General features: G+C 46.1%; 1 protein-coding gene across 2 annotated transcripts in view; it reads right to left on the bottom strand.

Moving 5' to 3' along the window:
• Positions 1–1,697: 1,697 nt before the first annotated feature.
• ADRB2 (adrenoceptor beta 2) overlaps positions 1,698–19,067 on the bottom strand; it is a 144,584-nt gene continuing 127,214 nt past the window's right edge. The window contains exons 2-4 of one of the 2 annotated variants that reach the window (XM_050794025.1): positions 15,721–15,822; positions 3,734–3,790; positions 1,698–3,201 (exon numbers count right to left, since the gene is read on the bottom strand). In XM_050794025.1, coding sequence (XP_050649982.1) covers positions 3,771–3,790; positions 15,721–15,822 — 122 coding nt within the window. In that variant the 3' untranslated portion in view covers positions 1,698–3,201; positions 3,734–3,770. Of the gene's footprint in view, positions 3,202–3,733; positions 3,791–13,366; positions 15,823–19,067 lie in introns of those variants that run through there. The other variant, XM_050794024.1, reaches the window with a different exon arrangement.

The following is a 19,067-nucleotide window of genomic DNA, read 5'->3' on the forward strand; positions in this document are numbered from 1 at the left end:
GACCCAGGAGACGGTGCCTTAGGAAGCTTATGTCTGAGCTATGCGACCTCGGGCAGGCGGCTAGGCTCACTTCCTCATCTGTAAAATGGGGTTGGGGGTACTTCTGCCTGTATTAGAGGACTGCTGGGGAGAGCAAATGAACTAAAGCACATCCTGTGCTTAGCACAGCGCCTGGCACACAGCAGGGACTCAGTATTTGGTCATTTGTTTATTTTCTAGGACTTGATCTAGGTTTTCAGCCTCCAAAGCTGGGGTTCTCTCCCCCAGGGTAGTAGAAACTAGGGGTCAGCTCAGCTAGAGGATGAGGTTAGGAATGAAAATACTTAGCAATAATTGAATACGGGGGCCGTCAACTGGCAGAGTTTCCTCAGAAGTGTGATGAGTTCACGTCTCCAGTTCTGAGGATATTTGTTCTGGAGCTTTACCCATCAAAGCTGCTTCTTCCTCAGACTATGCTGGAGACACACAGACATGTCTTTTGGTCTCTTCTTTTTCCCCTCTAGACCACACGCTCCCACAGCTGTCTTGACAACAACCATGACCTCAGACCCATCAGAGTTCAATTGCAAAGACCACAGCACCTGTGCTATTCCAGGCATGGCTTCTGGAGGAGATGCCCAGATTTCCAGTTGGCCTCAGGTGACACAATGATGACTGAGTTTACAAGCTTCTGTGGCCATCTCCATTTAAACAAAGAGACAGCATGTTGTGCCTCCATTCACTGTCCTCTCAGCTCGTTTTTGAGGCTGATATTCCTGAAAGTGCTCCAAATCCTGGGGATAGACTCAGTCTGTAGTTCCTTAATAGAAATAATCTGTACGGCACTTAATAATTTATTAAGCACTTAATTTTATTTCATGGCTTTCAAAAGGACATAGAGCAGATATTATCCAAATTGCAAATGAGAAAATTAAAGAGATTAAGTAATGCCCTCAATCACTCATGCAGTAACTGCCTTCCAACTGTGAGTTCATTTAATCAACTTATATTTATTGAGTGCCAGTATGAAGAGGCCCTGTGCTGGGCCCTGGAGAGAGAATATTGAGGAAAAGCAGGCATGTCCTTGCCTTCATGGAGCTCACATTCTAGTGGAGAAGACCCACGTTAAACAAATAATCACCCATGTAAATACAAGAGTGCCTTTATGATAAGAGCCAAGGAAAAGAGGTGGTGTTGCTTTGACAGCCTAATAGAGGGGGGTTTGACATAAAAGAGAAGGCTTCCCTGAAGCTACTGAGCTGGGATTTGAAGGATGACCCGGCAGAGCCCTGACAAGGACTTTTGTTTTTACCCTAACAGTACTGTCCAGCCAACTGAGGGCCTCGAAGATGGATGTTTTGCACAGAAATTCCCTTAGCACTAATCTTAGTTCACTTTTTTATCCTTGCCTTAGTCTCCTACTTCCCTGGGACATGCTTGAAGACAGAAATTAGGTCTTAAGTGGAGTGAGACCCAAAGAGATTAAATCTGAGCTGAGTAACTCAGTCAAGGCCCTGGTCACACATACCATCCTCAGTGAATGTCCAAAGAGTGTAGGCAGCAGGGGATTGAAGGCAAAATGCCAGCATTCCGAACAGTCAGGAAGGTGGATGATTTATATCATGAACACACAGGTCAGTGCCTGAAAAGGAGGGCAGCAAGGAATCTAGAATGTTCCATCTTGGGCACCCTTTCATGCAAAATCAGAAAGCCTTTTCCATTCCCAAGGAATAGAAGCTGGTAGGGTACAGACTTTGGTGTCTGAATGCCTGGGTTCAAATCCCAGCTCTTCTACTTAGCAGATTCTAAGCAAATCACTTCTCCTCTTTTCATCTTTATCTGCCAAGTGGGGAAGATAAGATGTCTTCTAAGGATGTTGTGAGGATTAAATAAGATGATGCCAGTGAAGTGCTTAACACATGGTGAGTTTTAAGTAAGCGATCGTGATTGTATTATTAGGGGTGCTAGCAAAGAGCCTTGGCAGTTTCACAGCGTGAGCCCCTAGTCCCTCACGTGTATGGGTGAAGACCCCCTGTGAAATATGGTTAGCTGCCTCCCCTTTAGGTTTAGTTGATGAGTGACCTTGTCACTGCCCTAGTGGAAAAAAAATTAAAACTCCTGAGATTGACATCCACAGATCCTCACCATGGGGGCCCTGCCTGATTATTCACCCTCCTTTGAGATCACTTGCATGGCCTGCAGTACCTGCTGCTATTCCCCTAAAGCATCATGCCTTTCTATGGGAGATGCTCACCTGTATAACTGCTCACCTGGCTACCTCCTAAAGTCACATCCTTATGAATCCTTTCCCAATTTCCCCACAGAAAGTATTATTCATTCAATCATCAAGTATTTACTGTTGGCACATCTAATCTGTGCCAAGTCTATTGGAGGTATCAAGGACATAGTGATAAACACAGGTTCAAAATTCCTGCCCCTGTGGAGACTCCATTTTGTTTTGGAGAAACAGGTAATATGCAATATGCAAATAAATAAACAAGGTAGTGTCAGATACTGAAAGAATGCTTCCAGGGAGAAAACAAAGGTGACATGATAGAGACTGCTGGGGTGCACGTGGAGAAGCTACAGGGGATGATGAGATGATTGAGGAAGACCTGTTTGAGGAGGATGCATAAACTGAGACTGACTGATGAGAGGGAGCTAGTCAAGTGAAGCGATGGGAAAAGATCGTTCCAGGCAGAGGGAAGAGCAGGGCAACCCAAAGCAGAATGAAGGGCAGTGGGACCAAGCAGAGTGAGGATGGTGAGGATGCTGTGAATGCAGCTGGAGAGACAGGCAGGGGACAGGTCACACCTCGCTCTGAGACTCCCCCCGTGCTTTGAGATAACTCTGTTGCAGTCTTTTCCACATTGGCATATAATGGGGGCATCAGGGATCAGGCTTTTTTTGTGTGTGTCTGTACCCCAAGCACAATGCCTGGTTCATAGTCAGGACTCACTAAATGCTGATTGAATAAGAGCCAGTTTGAGACAGGGCCGGAAAGTCTGGAATGGATTTTGGGTGATGCAGCGTGTCTAAGAGAGTCTTTGCTGAATCAGCACCCTTGATACACTTCTCTCCAGGTAATTTTGGTAGTAACGGGGCATATGCCCAAACTTTGGAAACAGTCGCAAATTACAGATTTGGAAGACTTGCCTGTGATTGAGATAAGCATAAATCATCATCTCTTCCAGAAGGAGGCAGGGCCAGACAGGAGGTGTTCTGGAAACAAACATAAACTGTTGATCAAATTCTAATCAGATTCATAATAGAAATTGTAGCAGAGTATAAGTGACATAAAAGGTAAGACGGAGACTTGACCTCCCCAGAACTAGAATAGGCTGGTGGGATAATAAACACTGGCAAAAGAGGACCCGGGGAGAGGGAATCTGATGGCTGAGCCTGATAATTGGAAAACAGACCCAATCAGGATGAGACAGCGGCCAGGAGCAAGGGTCTGAGTCATCACTGAGGAAATATCGAGCCACACGCAGCTTTTCCTACCCGCCTAGTGAAAACCGTTTGCTCAAATCCTGTTCTATTTCAGGAAGCGCCAGCTGCATCATAGGAAGTTCTGCTCTTTCCACTTTAGGAACAAGAGTCACTTCTCTTTGCTTTTGGATGTTCACAGGGCACCAGCTCTGGAGGGCACAGGGTTATTCTGCCACTCAAGTAAGGTAGATGAGTACAGTCTAACCTGGGCAGTTAAGCAGGCTGCCTTCCCTCAGACAGAGAAAAACTGAGCTTGAGTTACCTCCATAAAGGATGGTTTTCAGTCCTTCTGAGCAGTCCTAAAGTGTTCCCATGTCAGCTGAAAGGAAAGAGAAAAAGTGGTCAGTTTTTATTCACTGTCATCTTCTCCTCTTTCTCCGTTCCGGCCTTGGAGAGGAACATGGAAACCCTGGCCTCACCTTCCCGGAGAGGACACCATGCGCAAAGACTCCAGAATGTGCCTCCTCTGCAGGCTGAGGCTTCTGTGTGTTCTCGCAGCCACTGTTTCCCGGGGACATTGCTGAAAGCTGCCTCCTGAAGGGGATTAGGGGCAGGCAAATTGCAGGTGGCCTCAGTGGGTGAGAGAGGATTTCTCCTCATTTATCTCCAGGCCTGATTTAAAGAGCTACTGTGGGTATGTGGTGAGGTTCGCCAAGTATGGGACACTCACACTGAGGATTTTATAGGACAAGGAGTTCTTGTCGGGTGGGGCTGGGAATTTTTTTCTTCCTGAATTCCATATTACAGCAGGTTATCTAAGGATTATATTTGAATTTTGGGGTGCTTGGATGTTTCCACAAAACTTTCTAGGTTCTATTTGAAATCTCAGCATATTTCTGTTACAAGACTTATGACACATGGAAAATGAGTGGATAGATAAAACAGAAAAAAAAGGCCGGGCGCGGTGGCTCAAGCCTGTAATCCCAGCACTTTGGGAGGCCGAGACAGGCGGATCACGAGGTCAGGAGATCGAGACCATCCTGGCTAACACGGTGAAACCCCATCTCTACTAAAAAATACAAAAAACTAGCCGGGCGAGGTGGCGGGCGCCTGTAGTCCCAGCTACTCGGGAGGCTGAGGCAGGAGAATGGCGTGAACCCGGGAGGTGGAGCTTGCAGTGAGCCGAGATGGCGCCACTGCACTCCAGCCTGGGCGACAGAGCAAGACTCTGTCTCAAAAAAAAAAAAAAAAAAAAAAAAAAGAGAGAAAAGGAAAATTGAGAGGGATCTCCGCATCTGTCACTTCGAGATGGATTACGATTTTTTCATCCCAAAGTAAAGTGGATCAAATCAGTCTTCAATTGTGGTAAGCACAAATCCAAGAGTTTATTCAGATGTTAGTTTGCTCATCTGCAGTCTACTGTAGGAACACAGAGACTGGGTTTATTTTTTCTGCCATTCATTTGCTGTGTGACCTTGGTCCAGTAGCTACCTGTCTCTGGGTTTTAGGGTTGGATTAGATAATGATTTCCTAAATGCCATGACTGTGTAACACAACATTAAAAACAATTAAATCATACAAAGTTGTGCCTGATTGAATTCTCCTTTAATCTTCTTGATAAGGGAAAGAAGAAAGTCTCAGTGTAGAGTTAAAATTTCTTCAACACCCTTTTAACACTTACCGAGCTTATGTTTTTACAAAATGAAAACAGGCTTCAGGTGTCTTTCTAGGTGATAATTTTTTTTTTTTGGAGACATTATTTCGCTCTTGTTGCCCAGACTGGAGTGCAATGGTGCAATCTCAGCTCACTGCAACCTCCGCCTCCTGGGTTCAAGCGATTCTCCTGCCTCAGCCTCCCGAGTACCTAGGATTACAGGCACCCGCCACTACGCCCAGCTAATTTTTGTATTTTTTGGTAGAAACGGGGTTTCATCATGTTATGAACTCCTGATCTCAGGTGATCCACCGCCTCGGCCTCCCAAAGTGCTGGGATTACAGGCATGAGCCACTGTGCTTGGACGATAATTTAACCATATTGTTTTGTCTTTGTTTTATTTATTTTTATGGTTACCTTTTATTTTAGACAAGTGATTCCAGTTTTCCGTTTACAGCAGTGATAGAGGGTTTTCTCTTAAAATAGATGTGTTTATGTAGATGAGAACAGTTGAAGACCTATAAGAAAGTGTTATTGACATAGGACAGAAACTGTGGGGTTCGTACCTGAATGGTTGGACTTTGGGAAACCCGGGTCTAGGTGACCTCTAAATGTTTTTCTGGCTAGGAGGGCTTATAAAGATGAATGCCCCAGTTTCAGCACAGAGCACACATTGCTGGCCTCCAAGATGTCTTAAATGTAAGCTTTGTGTGCACAGCAATTGTATGTGGCTTTTTGGCCACTGTATCCCAAATGTCCGGTTCAGCGGGTGGCACGTGGATGGACTTCAGTAAATGATTCTGAAGGAATAAATGCATGACTCAGGTGAAAATGAGATATGACATCCCTTTTATGTTTGGGAGCAAAAGAGAAGAAAACTCCTGCATTTCAGACCCTGTTGGGCCTGAAACAAGAGTGTGGCCTCAGCAAGCACAGGTAGGTACGTGCGCATCCATACACGTATCAGAGGACTTGGGGCAGTCCTTATGTTACCATCCACTGCTGTGTGACTCTGGCAAGAGCCTTAACCTCTCTGAGCTTCAGTTTCCCTATCTGTTAAAACACACACACACACACACACGTGCACACACACACATGCACACACACACACGTACACACACTCTTTGCGTTTTATATGTTTCCCCAAGTTGAATTTTTATGATATCATTGAAATGTACAGAACATATGTAATACGGTTTTATTTTAAAAAACAATTTGGCCTTTGACATCGTGGATTCTCTCTGGAAAAAGGCAATGTTTAATAAATAAACGAGCACATATATAAATTAATATATTTCCCTTTTATTTTCATTTTCAGTTTTTCTTGTTTTCAAATCTCATTGGCTCTTGGCTTGGAATATTTTTAAATTGACTGGCTGTTTGGTTCAAACGATGTTTTAAACAAGCGTTGGCGCGAGCTGCAGACCTATTGTACTTGCTGGGTTGAAGTTTGGGTGTGCCACCAAATTGCCTTGGCTCAATGACAGTTTAAATACAGCCAAACAGTTGGTCCTGCTGGGAGACTCATTGGTGGGAAGATTCCACAGAAACAATGTCCTGGCTCAGACATTCCTGCCCCTGCAGGGGGATCTGAGGGACCAGGAGGTCTCCTCAGGTACAAGGGAGATTGCCAGACTCAGTGGGAGCCATCACTGACCCTCATTCAGGTGAACCTGTGTTCTCTTTCCTTCTTCCCCTGGGGCCCTAGTTGGCTCCGATTTCCAGCAGTAGTTTGAAGCTGCTGCCTCTGAAACTGGAGATGGTGAAACACAAACAGAGACTGAACTTTCTCATCAGCCTCACTTTATATATCAGGTGAAGGCTCGTCCTTGGATGGAGGCAGGAGAAGGGGTTGGAGACCATCTTTCAGACAAGGTCATCCCTGCTTCCTCCCTCCAACTCCAGCCATTTGGTTGAATTTATTAGCCTTTTCTGAGGGCAAAGGACAAACAAAAACAGCAAAAAGGAAAGCAGAATTCTGTGCAATGCAATGAAAAACCTCCCAGTGATTCAAACAGCGTGAATAGTTATTACAGAAAGAGGAAAGTGACAGGACCATTGTGATGATGAATTGAGATAATGTGGGTAAAACACTGGAAGCTGTGTCCCACCTGTAGGAGACACTCCATAAACTATAGCTATTATTATTTGACCCCTCACATGGCAACAGGCTTCTAGTGCGTCTTAGTGTATATTTGTTGATGAGCTCATGATGGGAGTGGCTGCCTTAGGGGGAGGGAGCTAGAGGACTCCAGGCTGAAGATGAGCACTGTTGAGCTATGATATTGATACTCCCATCTAACATCAGAATAGAGTTAGAAATAAGCTCAGAGACGATGCTGTAGCTCTGCCCCCATCAGGCCAGCTGATGACCTTCAGGGCAGGGTGGCATTGACTGGCTAGACAACGGCTGACTGACTTTCTGTCTGCCCTCCCCTTTCTGCATAATTGATTTTTAACTTAGGATATGCCTCAGGCTAAGCACACATGCCTTCAGACCCCAGATATTTGCAGCAGCCCTTTAATAGGGCCATAGTTGGAAATGGTGAAGCAAAAGACTGTCCCCCTATTTGGCACGCATTTTTAGAGGTTTTGAGGTTTGGCGTGAGCATCCAAAAGCCTCCTCCTGACCTAGCGGAATATTAAGACAAAATATAAGGTCTCTGAGGCTGCATCGCCTTTATTTTCTCTCCTGACCTAAGAGTGTGTGTGAAGCTAAACTGCCAGCACCCAACACTTTACTCAGTCTAATGAACCTGGAGGGGGACACCACTTAGGTTACTGGAATAGGGAATGTATTCTCTATTCCAAGCAGAAAAGACTCCCTCCATTGGGACTCAGAAAAAGACTCTCCCTGCCTTATCCTCCCTTAGGATACTGGAGTAGGGAAGTGAATACATTCCCGATGCCAATATCCTAAGGGAGGATAAGGGAGGGAGAGTCTTTTTCTGAGTCCCAATGGAGGAATCTTTTTCTGAGCCAGGTTTGGTCCAAGATATTTACTGTTGGACCCTCAGTGTCATGGGCCGTCCACATGATGAGTAAAAACTCTTAAAGTTCTCCAAGCAAATGGCCTCCACATTCAGGGTAACTTAGGGGACGCGATTACAAAGGAGAAGGAGTCTCAGTTAGTGGCAGTTGCTTCAACAGGTGTGCTCTAGAGGGGATCTAGCTCCCCACAGGAGCATGAGTTGTAAATGAAGGCACTCATGTTTATGGAGGGCTTTTTTGTGTCCCACAGTATGCTAAGGCCATGGTTTGGAGCATTTCTGTCTTCTGAGCAACACTGTGGCAGGTGCAGGATAGTAGATCTGTGTCGTTTATGGTTCCAGGCAGCCATTCCCACCCCTGGCTTTCCTTTGGGAGCCTCACCCTTAGTGTTTATGGTTTAGCTGGCATGGTAAACCAAGATGTTTTCCCCTCCCATTATGATGCCTGAAACTTTCTTCAAAACTCCCTGGGGAGACAAGGGAAAAGATTGGAATCTTCTGCCCAGGACTTGGAATCCTGAACCTGTGTCAGAGCAGATGAAATGCTCAGGATGGATTGATTACAGCTCTGGTTCCTGGGCCAGTTTGCCTGGCAACTTCTGCTACCTGCTTCGAGTTTGTTTTACACTTTCACTTCCTTCTTGCCAGTTGTCCCATGCCCTCTAATACATTTCCTATCAGGTAGAGTCCTTGAGTGGTCTCAAGTCCAGGTCTATCTGACTCAAAGCTGGTGAACTTAACCATTATGCAATATTGGAGCCTCTCTGCTTTCTCCCAGGCCTGAGGTTCTAAGAGGCTCTGATTCTGAGAGTCTGATAATGCATAGCTCTAAAACGATATGACTAATTACTTTTCTATTCTTTTAGAGCTGGTCAGTGTTCACAACTGCAAATCTCCTTCCCGAATGAGCTGTCACTGCCTGAGCTGTCAGCTGAGGGTGTGTGAGGGCTTTTAGACTTTGAGCTCAGCTGACGGAACACGACTCTCCCTGTAGGCTCTGTATTGTTTGGCCACTGCTAGCCTAGTCTGCTCACTTGTTCGTAAGACTTGTTGGGACTTACCAACCCCTAGGAGACTTCTACAAACCACATGGGAGAAATATGAATTTGAACAATGAAGTGAAGAAAATAGGGGTTTGAGCACCGCTTTAAGAGGTTTTGCCCTGTTGACAATCCTCTGGAGGTGCCCCCAAGGGTCTATGCACTAAACAAGTGATGAGCAGGGCCTCCTGATACTTCTGAGAAATGCTTTACTGTCTAAATTCAGAAGGAAAGATTAGAAATTTCCCCCATCTCACCACTGGGAAAATGGAAACAGACATTCATACTTAAGCATATAAAAAGTAATACTTCCTTGATGTTATTCTTCTTTTCAACAAAGCAGATAATTTAAATTGTGGGAACAGACACACCTAATGTGAGATTCAATAAGCTACTTTTCATTGTAAACAAAAATTTAGCCCAATACTTTCCAAATTGCCCTACGCCAAAAATATTGCCTACCTCAAGTTATCCTATGGGCTTCTTCAGTAGGGGAGCTTGCCTTGCTCCATCCGCACCTGGTCACAGTGGCTAACACAGAAATTTTAACATTTTTAGTGGTGGAATAAGTTTTTCAAACATAGTTTCATGCAGGACTATGGTATACAAAACAGATCCAATGGAGCTGCTCTGTTGAAGTCACCTCCGATCTGTAGCATTCCCCTTAACCCTCCTCCCTGGGTCCCTGAAAACCCTGAAAAATCATAAGACTTGAAGAGCCATTGGGGAGCCATTAGAAAATTGCTGGCTCAGCACCTAATTTGAACAGAATAGGATTCAGGGGACATGGGATGAACATAGGATTCAGTGGACATGGGATGAACATCATTTATGGTAGGAAGTTTGCATTGTTTCTCTCTCTCTCTCTCTCTCTCTCTCTCTCTCTTTCTCTCTTTCTTTCTTTCATCCCTGCCTTTCCCCCACCCCCAAATATAGCTGAGGGAATCAAAAGAGTGGTTTTCAGTGATCTTCAGAGATGAAGTGAGAGGGAATCTTTGTGACCCAAATAGGTGGCATCTAGGTTGATGTCTTCGCTAGCAAGTTATGGATGTGGGCATAGAGTCCTTGGTAAGATAAGCAGACACTCAACTAGCTCCTTAAAAATGGGGAGGCCTTGCACAGGGTGAGCTGGAGCCTGATGCTGGTGGTCCCAGTGGAGGTGAGGGTCTGAAGATGGAGCATGTCCAGAGACACCAGAAAAGGCAGGTCAGTGCAACCTTTGAAGTGGAGGACCTAGGCAAATAGGGCAGAAGGCAGGAAGGTGTAGAGCTGAACCAAGTGAGAGAGAAGCTCAAGGCAAATACTGAGGATGCTGTAGATTTACAGGAACTGGAGGGAGAGGCAGAGAAGTCAGTGAACAGGTGAGAACACAGGCTAAAAGACAGCCAAGGACAGAATGTCACAAGCTGAGCTGTCTGCAGCCTGGGGCCTTTCAGTGGCGCCTGGGCTTCCGCAGGGCAGCGTTGGGCACAGCTTAAGGGCCTTCGTACCAGGAGGAAAGCTGGCTGAGTGTCCTTTTGCTTTGTGTCTGTCCTGTTTGTCGTGCTTCTTGGGTTTTTTGGATCTCTCTAAAGAATATACTCATTATTGGAGGATTTGAGTTCGTGTTTGGGGCTGGGGAAGCCAGAAACTAATCCAGTTGATGTCTGTGTGGTTTCATGGCTTGTTAAGTCCCTTTCATATGATCTCACTCCTTCTCTGAAGTATGTCAGGAGGGTCCACACGCTGCATATTACGTAGCATCTGATGTCCCAGGCCACTGATTATGCCAACACTGCTTATAGAAAGCAGAGGACTAGTGAGGCAGGGAGAGAATTACAGTCCAGACTTGGAGTGGCAGTGCACGTGCAGCTCATTGCAGTCGTGCATGTGAATGGCCTCCCATATGCCCGGCCACTGGGCAGGACGGCGGCAGTTATGCATTCCATTAGCAATAGGTCAGACTGGCGTTGGCCTAAGTTTCCTGGATCATGCCACTCAAATGTGTCATGTGTACTTGGTTGTCATAGCACATTGCTCAGGAAGGGTGATCTAGGCCAGAGGCCACACACTGGCTGCCCCCAAACTGTGCTGGCCCCCAGATGTTTTTTATTCAGTTAGGTCTGCACCAGGTTTAAAATTTTGAATCGGTGCCAATATTTAAAAATGAGAATATGCCCTCATATTTGCATTTCTGGTTTTCCTAAAATACTGGAGGGTCTGATTACATTGGTTTTTGCAACTGCCTTGTTTCCATGAGTCATATATTCTCCACATGTCACAGTCCCCACCCAGCCTGCTTTACTTCTTTACCTCTCCAGCCCCATGGGCAGTAGAGCTTGAGTCCCCTGGCTTAGGTTGTTGTCTTACGTAACTTGCCATGTAGAACCAGGGTTGGCAAACTGCTGTCTGTGGGCCAAATGTGACCCTCTACCTGTTTCTATAAATAAAGTTTTATGGCTGGGCATGGTGGCTCATGCCTGTAATCCCAGCACTTTGGGAGGCCGAGGCAGGCGGATCACAAGGTCAGGAGTTTGAGACCAGTCTGACCAACATGGTGAAACCCCATCGCTACTAAAAATACAAAAATCAGGGGGCAGTTGGGAAGCGGGGTGACAAACGGCGGAAAGTGGGCAGGGAGTGTGCCTGTAGTCCCAGCTACTCGGGAGGTTGAGGCAGGAGAACGCTTGAACCCAGGAGGCGGAGGTTGCAGTGAGCCGAGATCATGCCACTGCACTCCAGCCTGGGGTGACAGAGCGAGACTCCATCTCAAAAGTAAAAAATAAAAAATTTAAAAAAATAAAAGTTTTATTGGAATGCAGCCACACTCATTTGTTGACACATTGTCATTGCCTACACTACCTAGAGTAGAGTAGTTGTGACAGGGGCCTTATTACCTGAAAATTCTACAGTATTTATTATGTGGCCCTTTAGAGAAAATGTTTGCTGAGCTCAGATCTAGACTATGGCCAGAGGACTGACTTTTCACTACAGAATGGCCCACAAGGTATTTTCTAAATAAAGATTTTCTGCTTTCAGAGGAATTCTGTCACTGTTCTGAAACTAATTTCATTACTTTCCCTCCAGGCTTTATTTATAATCCACCAAAATGAGAGGGGAAGTTGGTGAACTATTGTTTTCCAGGCCTGGGTTATTATGAGGCCATACAATGTCAGTTTTAGTGTCAGGGCAGTCGGTTTCCTTTTATTTGTCCCTTGGCTGCCATATCCATGGGGAAAGAACAGGACAACCTAGAATTATCGGCATCTTGCATTTCTATTTATTTTTTATTTTTATTTTTTGAGATGGAGTCTTGCTCTGTCACCCAGGCTGGAGTGCAATGGTGCGATCTCAGCTCACTGCAACCTCCACCTCCCAGGTTCAAGCAATTCTCCTGCCTCTGCCTCCCAAGTAACTAGGATTACAGGTGCCTGCCACCACGCTCAGCTAATTTTTTTGTATTTTAGTAGACACAGGGCATCCTGCATTTCTATAGACTCTACCTCTAACCCACAGGGTGAAGCACTGCTATTGATATGATTATTTCTGAGAACAATGTCTTACATAGGTGCAGTGGAAGTAGTTAACTCTTTCACAACATTCCTGCACTTTTCCCCACATTTCCTTCTCAAGACTATCTTGCAAGGCATGTTGATTGCCTATTCAACTACTCTTCTTCCTCCCATCTTCTTGGCTGTGGAGCCCAGCTCTATATCGTGACAGAAATGCAGGATATTGCTTTGCTAGCCTTCTACAGGGGCTGCAGGTGATCACATGGCCCTGTTCTGGCTAATGACAGAAAAAGGAAGTCTTCAGAGAGGCTTCTAGGAAGTAGTTTCTCTTTCATAAGACAGCAATAGGTGCAAAAGAGATTCCCTATTCCTTACTTTCTGTTTCTAGGGGTAGCTTTGTGACATCTGGATGTGATATTTGGCTTTGTGGTAATGGGATGTGATGTTTGGAACTGTGGCAGCCATCTTAGGACAGGATGGGGAATGATTTGTGGAAAATGGTCAAAGGGAGGGTGAGGGATAAGAAGATCCTGAGTTCCTGGGACATCCCTGAGCCTGGAACCGTCTCCATTTGGAGGATTCTCATTATACTAATGAGAAAGTAATACTAATAAAGGCTTTCTGTTGAAACCACTCAGGATCAGATATTCTGTTACTTTGCAGCCAAAGCATCTTAATTCAACAGTCGGGTACTATAACCTCTAGTTTATATAATTTTTAAACATTTAGCAAAAATGCATATAGTTTCTTACTCTATGTTAGGTACTGTTCTGAGGGCATTCTGTGTATTAACTCATTTAGTTTTCATAATGATCCTATGAGACAGGCGTTATTATGCCTTTTTTACAGAAGAGGAAGCTAACGCCCAGTATGCTAAATACTGTATGAAGTCGCACACCTGGTAAGAGGCAGAGCTGGGGTTTCATCCTGGGTTGTCTGGCTTCAGAGGCCACGTGCTTGATTGTTATCCTGTTCTCCCTCTCTAGTAGACAGGACATGGTTTGCCCCAGGTCACACGACACAGGTATTCTTCCAGCACCTGGTGCCACCCTTCACCTGGAGAAGACACTGGAACAGTCTGTAGACCCACCCATCCATCTCCTCACCAGTGTGCTCTCCACTGTTGTCTTTCTTCACCCTTAAGCTCATTATAGTCCTGGATTTTAGTGGGTGCTAAAGCCATGGACTAGATTTGAAGCCTCTTTTCTGCCCACCTGATGCTCTTTCTTCCTCCCTCCTAGCAGCAGGCATCAATCTGTTGCTCGCCAGGTAATCACAGGAAGAGGATGCGGGAGGGCAGGTCTCCAGTGCTCTGTGTCCCACCGAGGGGATATTGTGTGGTGGCCGTGTGCACGGGGTTTGGAGTCAGGTAAAGTTAAGTTCTGCAACTTCTAGCTGTGTTAACATGGGAAAATCCCTTCTCCTCTCTGGACCTCAGTGTCCTCTTCTGTACAATGGGATAATAATGACCTAACCAATAATGTTCTTTGAATGTTAGATGAGGCATATCATATAAAATGTTTAATGAAGTACCTGGCACCCAGAAATCATCCAGTAAGTGAAAGATACTGTTAGGAGTGATATTACTTTTTAAATTCTCATTATCACTATGTTAGAAGTTGTTTGTGAGCTAAAATGTCTGGAGACCACCTGCTCTGTGTGAAGTGGAGGAAATCTTGGGGCATCTAGGAGGAAGGGAGAGGTGCTGATCTAGGAGTCAGAATAGCAGGATCTTAGCCCAGCTGTGAGATCTCAGTGGCTGTAAAGGGTGTGTGTTGCCTGAGATGATCCCCAAGTGCCTTTCCCAGCTGGAACAGACCACATTGTGATATGCACCAAACAGATGGCCTGCATTCTCTGTAGGAGCCTACACAGCCCAGGTGCAGCTACCATCATTGAGGGCCCTGATTTGGCTGTTTCTCCAAAACTGGCCAAAGCTGCTAGCAGGTTTCTGTCCCATTAGCCACCAGCATGACCAGTGCCTGGTGCCTGGCACGAGGTGAATGGTTAATAAGCCTGAGTAGGATGAATGAATGAACTCCAGTATGTGAGGGAGTGGTGCCTGTGACCCCTGAAGGTGGAGCAGGTTTGGTTTCTTTTAGTATAAATATTTAGAATATGACCATGATTACAGTTTTTGGCAAGAGTGAATCACTTACTCATGGTCATGGCCTTGAACCTAACCAAACCGCCAGCCAGCACCAGAATAAACTGCACAGAACTGCTGGCCTCAACCAAAAGGAAACTGACTTTCTATTGACTCATGAGACAGGTCCGTTTTTTTTTTTCTTTCAAAAAATTTTTACAAACAGTACAATGTCTAGTAAATCTGACCAAACCAGATACCTCTATTTATTTTTTTCTAAAACCTTGAACTAGAACAAAATTAGACCCCACATAATCCTTATTTATAATATTACTCAATATGTGCAAATAGTAATGATGTTAACTAACATTCATAGGGCAATGCTATGTGTATTATCTCATGTATTCCTCAGACATACCTATGAAGTAGGTGCTGTTTTAATTCCCATTTTACAAGCGAGGAAAATTTGGCAGCTAAATAACTTTTGCCAAGTCACGTGACGATTAGAAGGCAAAGTGAGCGTTTGAATCATTTGAATCCAGGTCCACTTGATTCCCAGGCTGGTGCTCTCAGCTCTCTGGCTCTCCTGTGTCCTCAGCATCAGCGACGGCTGTGGTTTATTGGGCACACATCGTGAGGCAGTCACAGGACTGAGCGTTCTTCGCACATGAGCTCGGTCAACCCCTCCGCAGTACTATCAGGAGGGTACCATTGTTAGCTCCATTTTAGCGATGAGGAAACAGGGATTTCATGAGATTGTGTAACCTGCCTGCCGTCTGTGGATGGTGGTGCTAAGCTCTTCATGTGGAGTGATAGAGCTCAGCAAGCTCCAGGGCAACAAAGAGTGGGGGACTTTTCCAATGTCATACAGTGAATCAGTGGTTGAGCTGGAACAGAACTTCACTGAAGACTTTCCATTCACTGCTAGGAGAGTGTTGTCGTTAACAGTGGGAGAGGGACCTGCCATAAGGTCAATCTGCTGTGTCACTTGCTCTGGTGGCAGGAAAGAGTTTAGTGTATTAGAGCATATACTTTGAGTCATACAGACCTGTGCTCAGGGCCACCGTGGGAAACAGCCTTCCTCTTCCTGAGCCTCTGTTTCTTCTTCTGTAGAATGGAACAATAACCATAGGCCTGCCTCTTGGGTTTGCTGGAGAAGTAAATGAGAGAACACACATTAAATGTCTGGCACAATGACTCTCATGCAGTTAACATGGAATAGCTGTTGTTGTTATGTTGTTGTTTATTGAAATGATTCATGATCCAAAAGAGGCTTGGAAACACTGCACCATATGGAGAAGACTTGAAATCCACTTCACAATGACTGATTTGTGATAGGAAGGAGATGTGAAGGCTGAAGAGCATCTATATACACAGGCACTTGGGACACACAAACACATACATGCTCCTGAAACCTGCACGCACATGTACTTGTGGCATATGTACACTCACACACACGTGCACACACATGTACATACAATATACTTGTACACACATGCTCACATGCACCTGCATATACTCTCACATGGACACACACATGCATGGACAATATACTCATGGCATCTATGGTTTCATACATGCATCTGCAACCTGCACACCCATGCACTTGTAACATACACATGCACACACAACATACTTGTGACATACATATGCTCTTACATATGCACACACATGCATGGACACATGCATCACACACAATACATTTGTAGCATACACATGCTTACATGCATATGCACACACATACACGCACACATATGCCCGTGCACACACATGCATGTGCACACACACTCATGTGCACACACACATTGCATGTTCCTTAGCCTGGTGAACACCTACACATCCCTTAGCTCTCAGCCCAAAGGTCACAGCTTTAGGGCAGCCACTTTGACCGAGGCCAGGACACTCAGGCTGAGCTATCTTGGCACCTAGCACCTCCACCTCTCATCCAAACTGTCCTCTCTCAGCCCATGGGTGCTTCAGTCCCAGGCTCTGTTACCATCACTCTAGGGAGCTTCAGGGGCCTCAGGGAACCTCCTCAGCTTGCATCTCATTGCATGTCATTGAATAATTGTAATAAGTTGCTTAATTCTACAATTCCTGCTAGAATGCCAGTTCTGTGAAAGGCAGGGATAAAGCTGACTCTTCTCCACAGATCAGAATCATTTGATGCAGACCGGCACATAGTATGTCTTCAATACATAGATGCCATTGACTGAACAGAACCACCAGGATCTCATTTGCATGCAAGCTGAAGAATAAGCTTATTCATATTGGGGTCACCCTACACAAGATATCTCATATGGGGATTTTAACCATGGGGTCTCTAATGATTTGGAGGCTCACCCAGAGGAAATCAAGCCTCAGAAAGCTGTAGAAATTGGTAAAAAAATAAAATCCAACTTTCAAATGCATTCCTAGTCACCAGGAAAACACATTTGGGGGAGAGACTGTCTAATAAGTCTGAGATGTAGACAACTCCTTCTTGCTTCTGACTGCACTTTCTCCTGGGAGGTTAGGGGACACCAGCAGCTGCCATCAGTAAGACTGACCAGTCAGTGTCTGGGCTGAGGCAGACTGCTTTCTTTATCTTACAGCAGTAGCGGGCCCTTGTTAGACATAATGAAGGCAGAGGTTGATGGGCAGATGGAGATGAGAAACACAATGCGTGGTGGTAAAAAGCAGGTGGCTCAGCTTAGAGTCATTTATTTTAATTCATTCATTTATTTAAGAAATAGATCTGGGCAGGCGCAGTGGCTCACGCCTGTAATCCCAGCACTTTGGGAGGCCGAGGCAGGCGGATCACGGGGTCAGGAGATCGAGACCATCCTGACTAAAACGGTGAAACCCCATCTCTACTAAAAATACAAAAAAATTCACTGGGCGTGGTGGCAGGCGCCTGTAGTCCCAGCTACTCGGGAGGCTGAGGCAGGAGAACGGGGTTATTCTGGGGGGGAAGCTTGCAGTGAGAGGAGATCGAGCCATTGCACTCCAGCCTGGGTGACAGAGCAAGACTCTGCCTCAAAAAAACGAAAGAAAGAAAGAAAGAAGGAAAGAAGGAAAGAAAGAAGGAAAGAAGGAAAGAAAGAAGGAAGGAAGGAAGGAAGGAAGGAAGGAAGGAAGGAAGGAAGGAAGGAGAGTAAGCAAGCGATCTGGGCACTTTCTAAGTGCCAGGCACCGTGTTAGCTGCTGGGGATATAGGAGAAAATGGGACAGATGTAGTCCTTGACCTGGGGGTGTTCAAGTCTAGCTGGGGAGGTGGACAAGGAAATAGGAAACCAATATGCCATGTGATCGGTGCTCCAAGGGGATTCAGAAGAGGAGCTCCAGGGAGAGTGGTGCTGGCTTCTGGAAGAAGGGATGTCTAAGCCAAGATCTGGAGGATAAGCCGGGCTAGGAGATGGGGAAACGTGGTATGAGGGAGGAGAACAGTCAGTGGGCAGACCTCAAAGGGAGAGACATGGCAGGAGTTCAGAGTGGCAGCAGCGGGGTGGGGGTGGCGGCAGGGAGGGCAGGGTCGCGTCATGCACGGCTCATTCCTGAGGACTGCTCCCTGGGGTGATGGCAACAGAGCCTGGGACTGAAGAGCCCATGGGCTGAGAGAGGGCAGTTTGGATGAGAGGTGGAGGTACTCAAGGGAACGGGGGCTTTGCATGAGGCTGCGGGAGCCTGGTGGGAGTGTCTCTGGGGAGCAGTGATGCGGGCCTAGCTGCTGCAGGCCTGTGTACTGGGGATGTGGGTGAAGATTTGCTGTTCACTGCTTTCTCCCCTGGCAAATGGACAAGGAGGCCTAGATGACCGCCGAGTCCCTCCCAGTGCTGCAGTCTGAACGCTCCTCAGACTCTGGGAACTGTGTTCCTCCTCCCTCCCTCCCTCCCTCCCTCCCTCCCTCCCTCCCTCCCTCCCTCCCACATACCACCCCGTGCCTCTGTCTCCCTGGCCCAGCTCTTTCCATCCTGCAGTATCCACTCTGGTTGCCCCAGGTCCCCTTTTCTCTATCACTACCCAGAAGCTGCATCACTATGACCAGCTCGTGCCACATCTCCGGGCCTCAGTTTCCACAGTAGTGAGAAACCGATGGGAATAATAACACCACCTACCTCTTCAGCCTTGTCTTCTGCTCATTACGCAGGCAACCCTGGCCCACTTTCACTACCTCAAGCTCACAGGGCTCTTTCTTGCCTAGAGTTCTTTGCCTTTTCCTTCCTTCCCATCCCCCTCCCCACTTTTGCCTTGATAATTATTCCTCGTGTTTCAAACCCAAGCGGAAACGTTGTTTCTTCAGAGAAGCCTTCCTGAAGGGGACCACCACTTGTATTCTACGTGAATGCTCTGGGTATTTCCTTCCTGACTCTCATCGCAGTGGTGTACACCTCACTTCTGCATAATTGCTGAATG

The sequence above is a fragment of the Macaca thibetana genome, chromosome 6, assembly GCF_024542745.1.
Source record: "Macaca thibetana thibetana isolate TM-01 chromosome 6, ASM2454274v1, whole genome shotgun sequence".
Classification (NCBI taxonomy): domain Eukaryota; kingdom Metazoa; phylum Chordata; class Mammalia; order Primates; family Cercopithecidae; genus Macaca; species Macaca thibetana.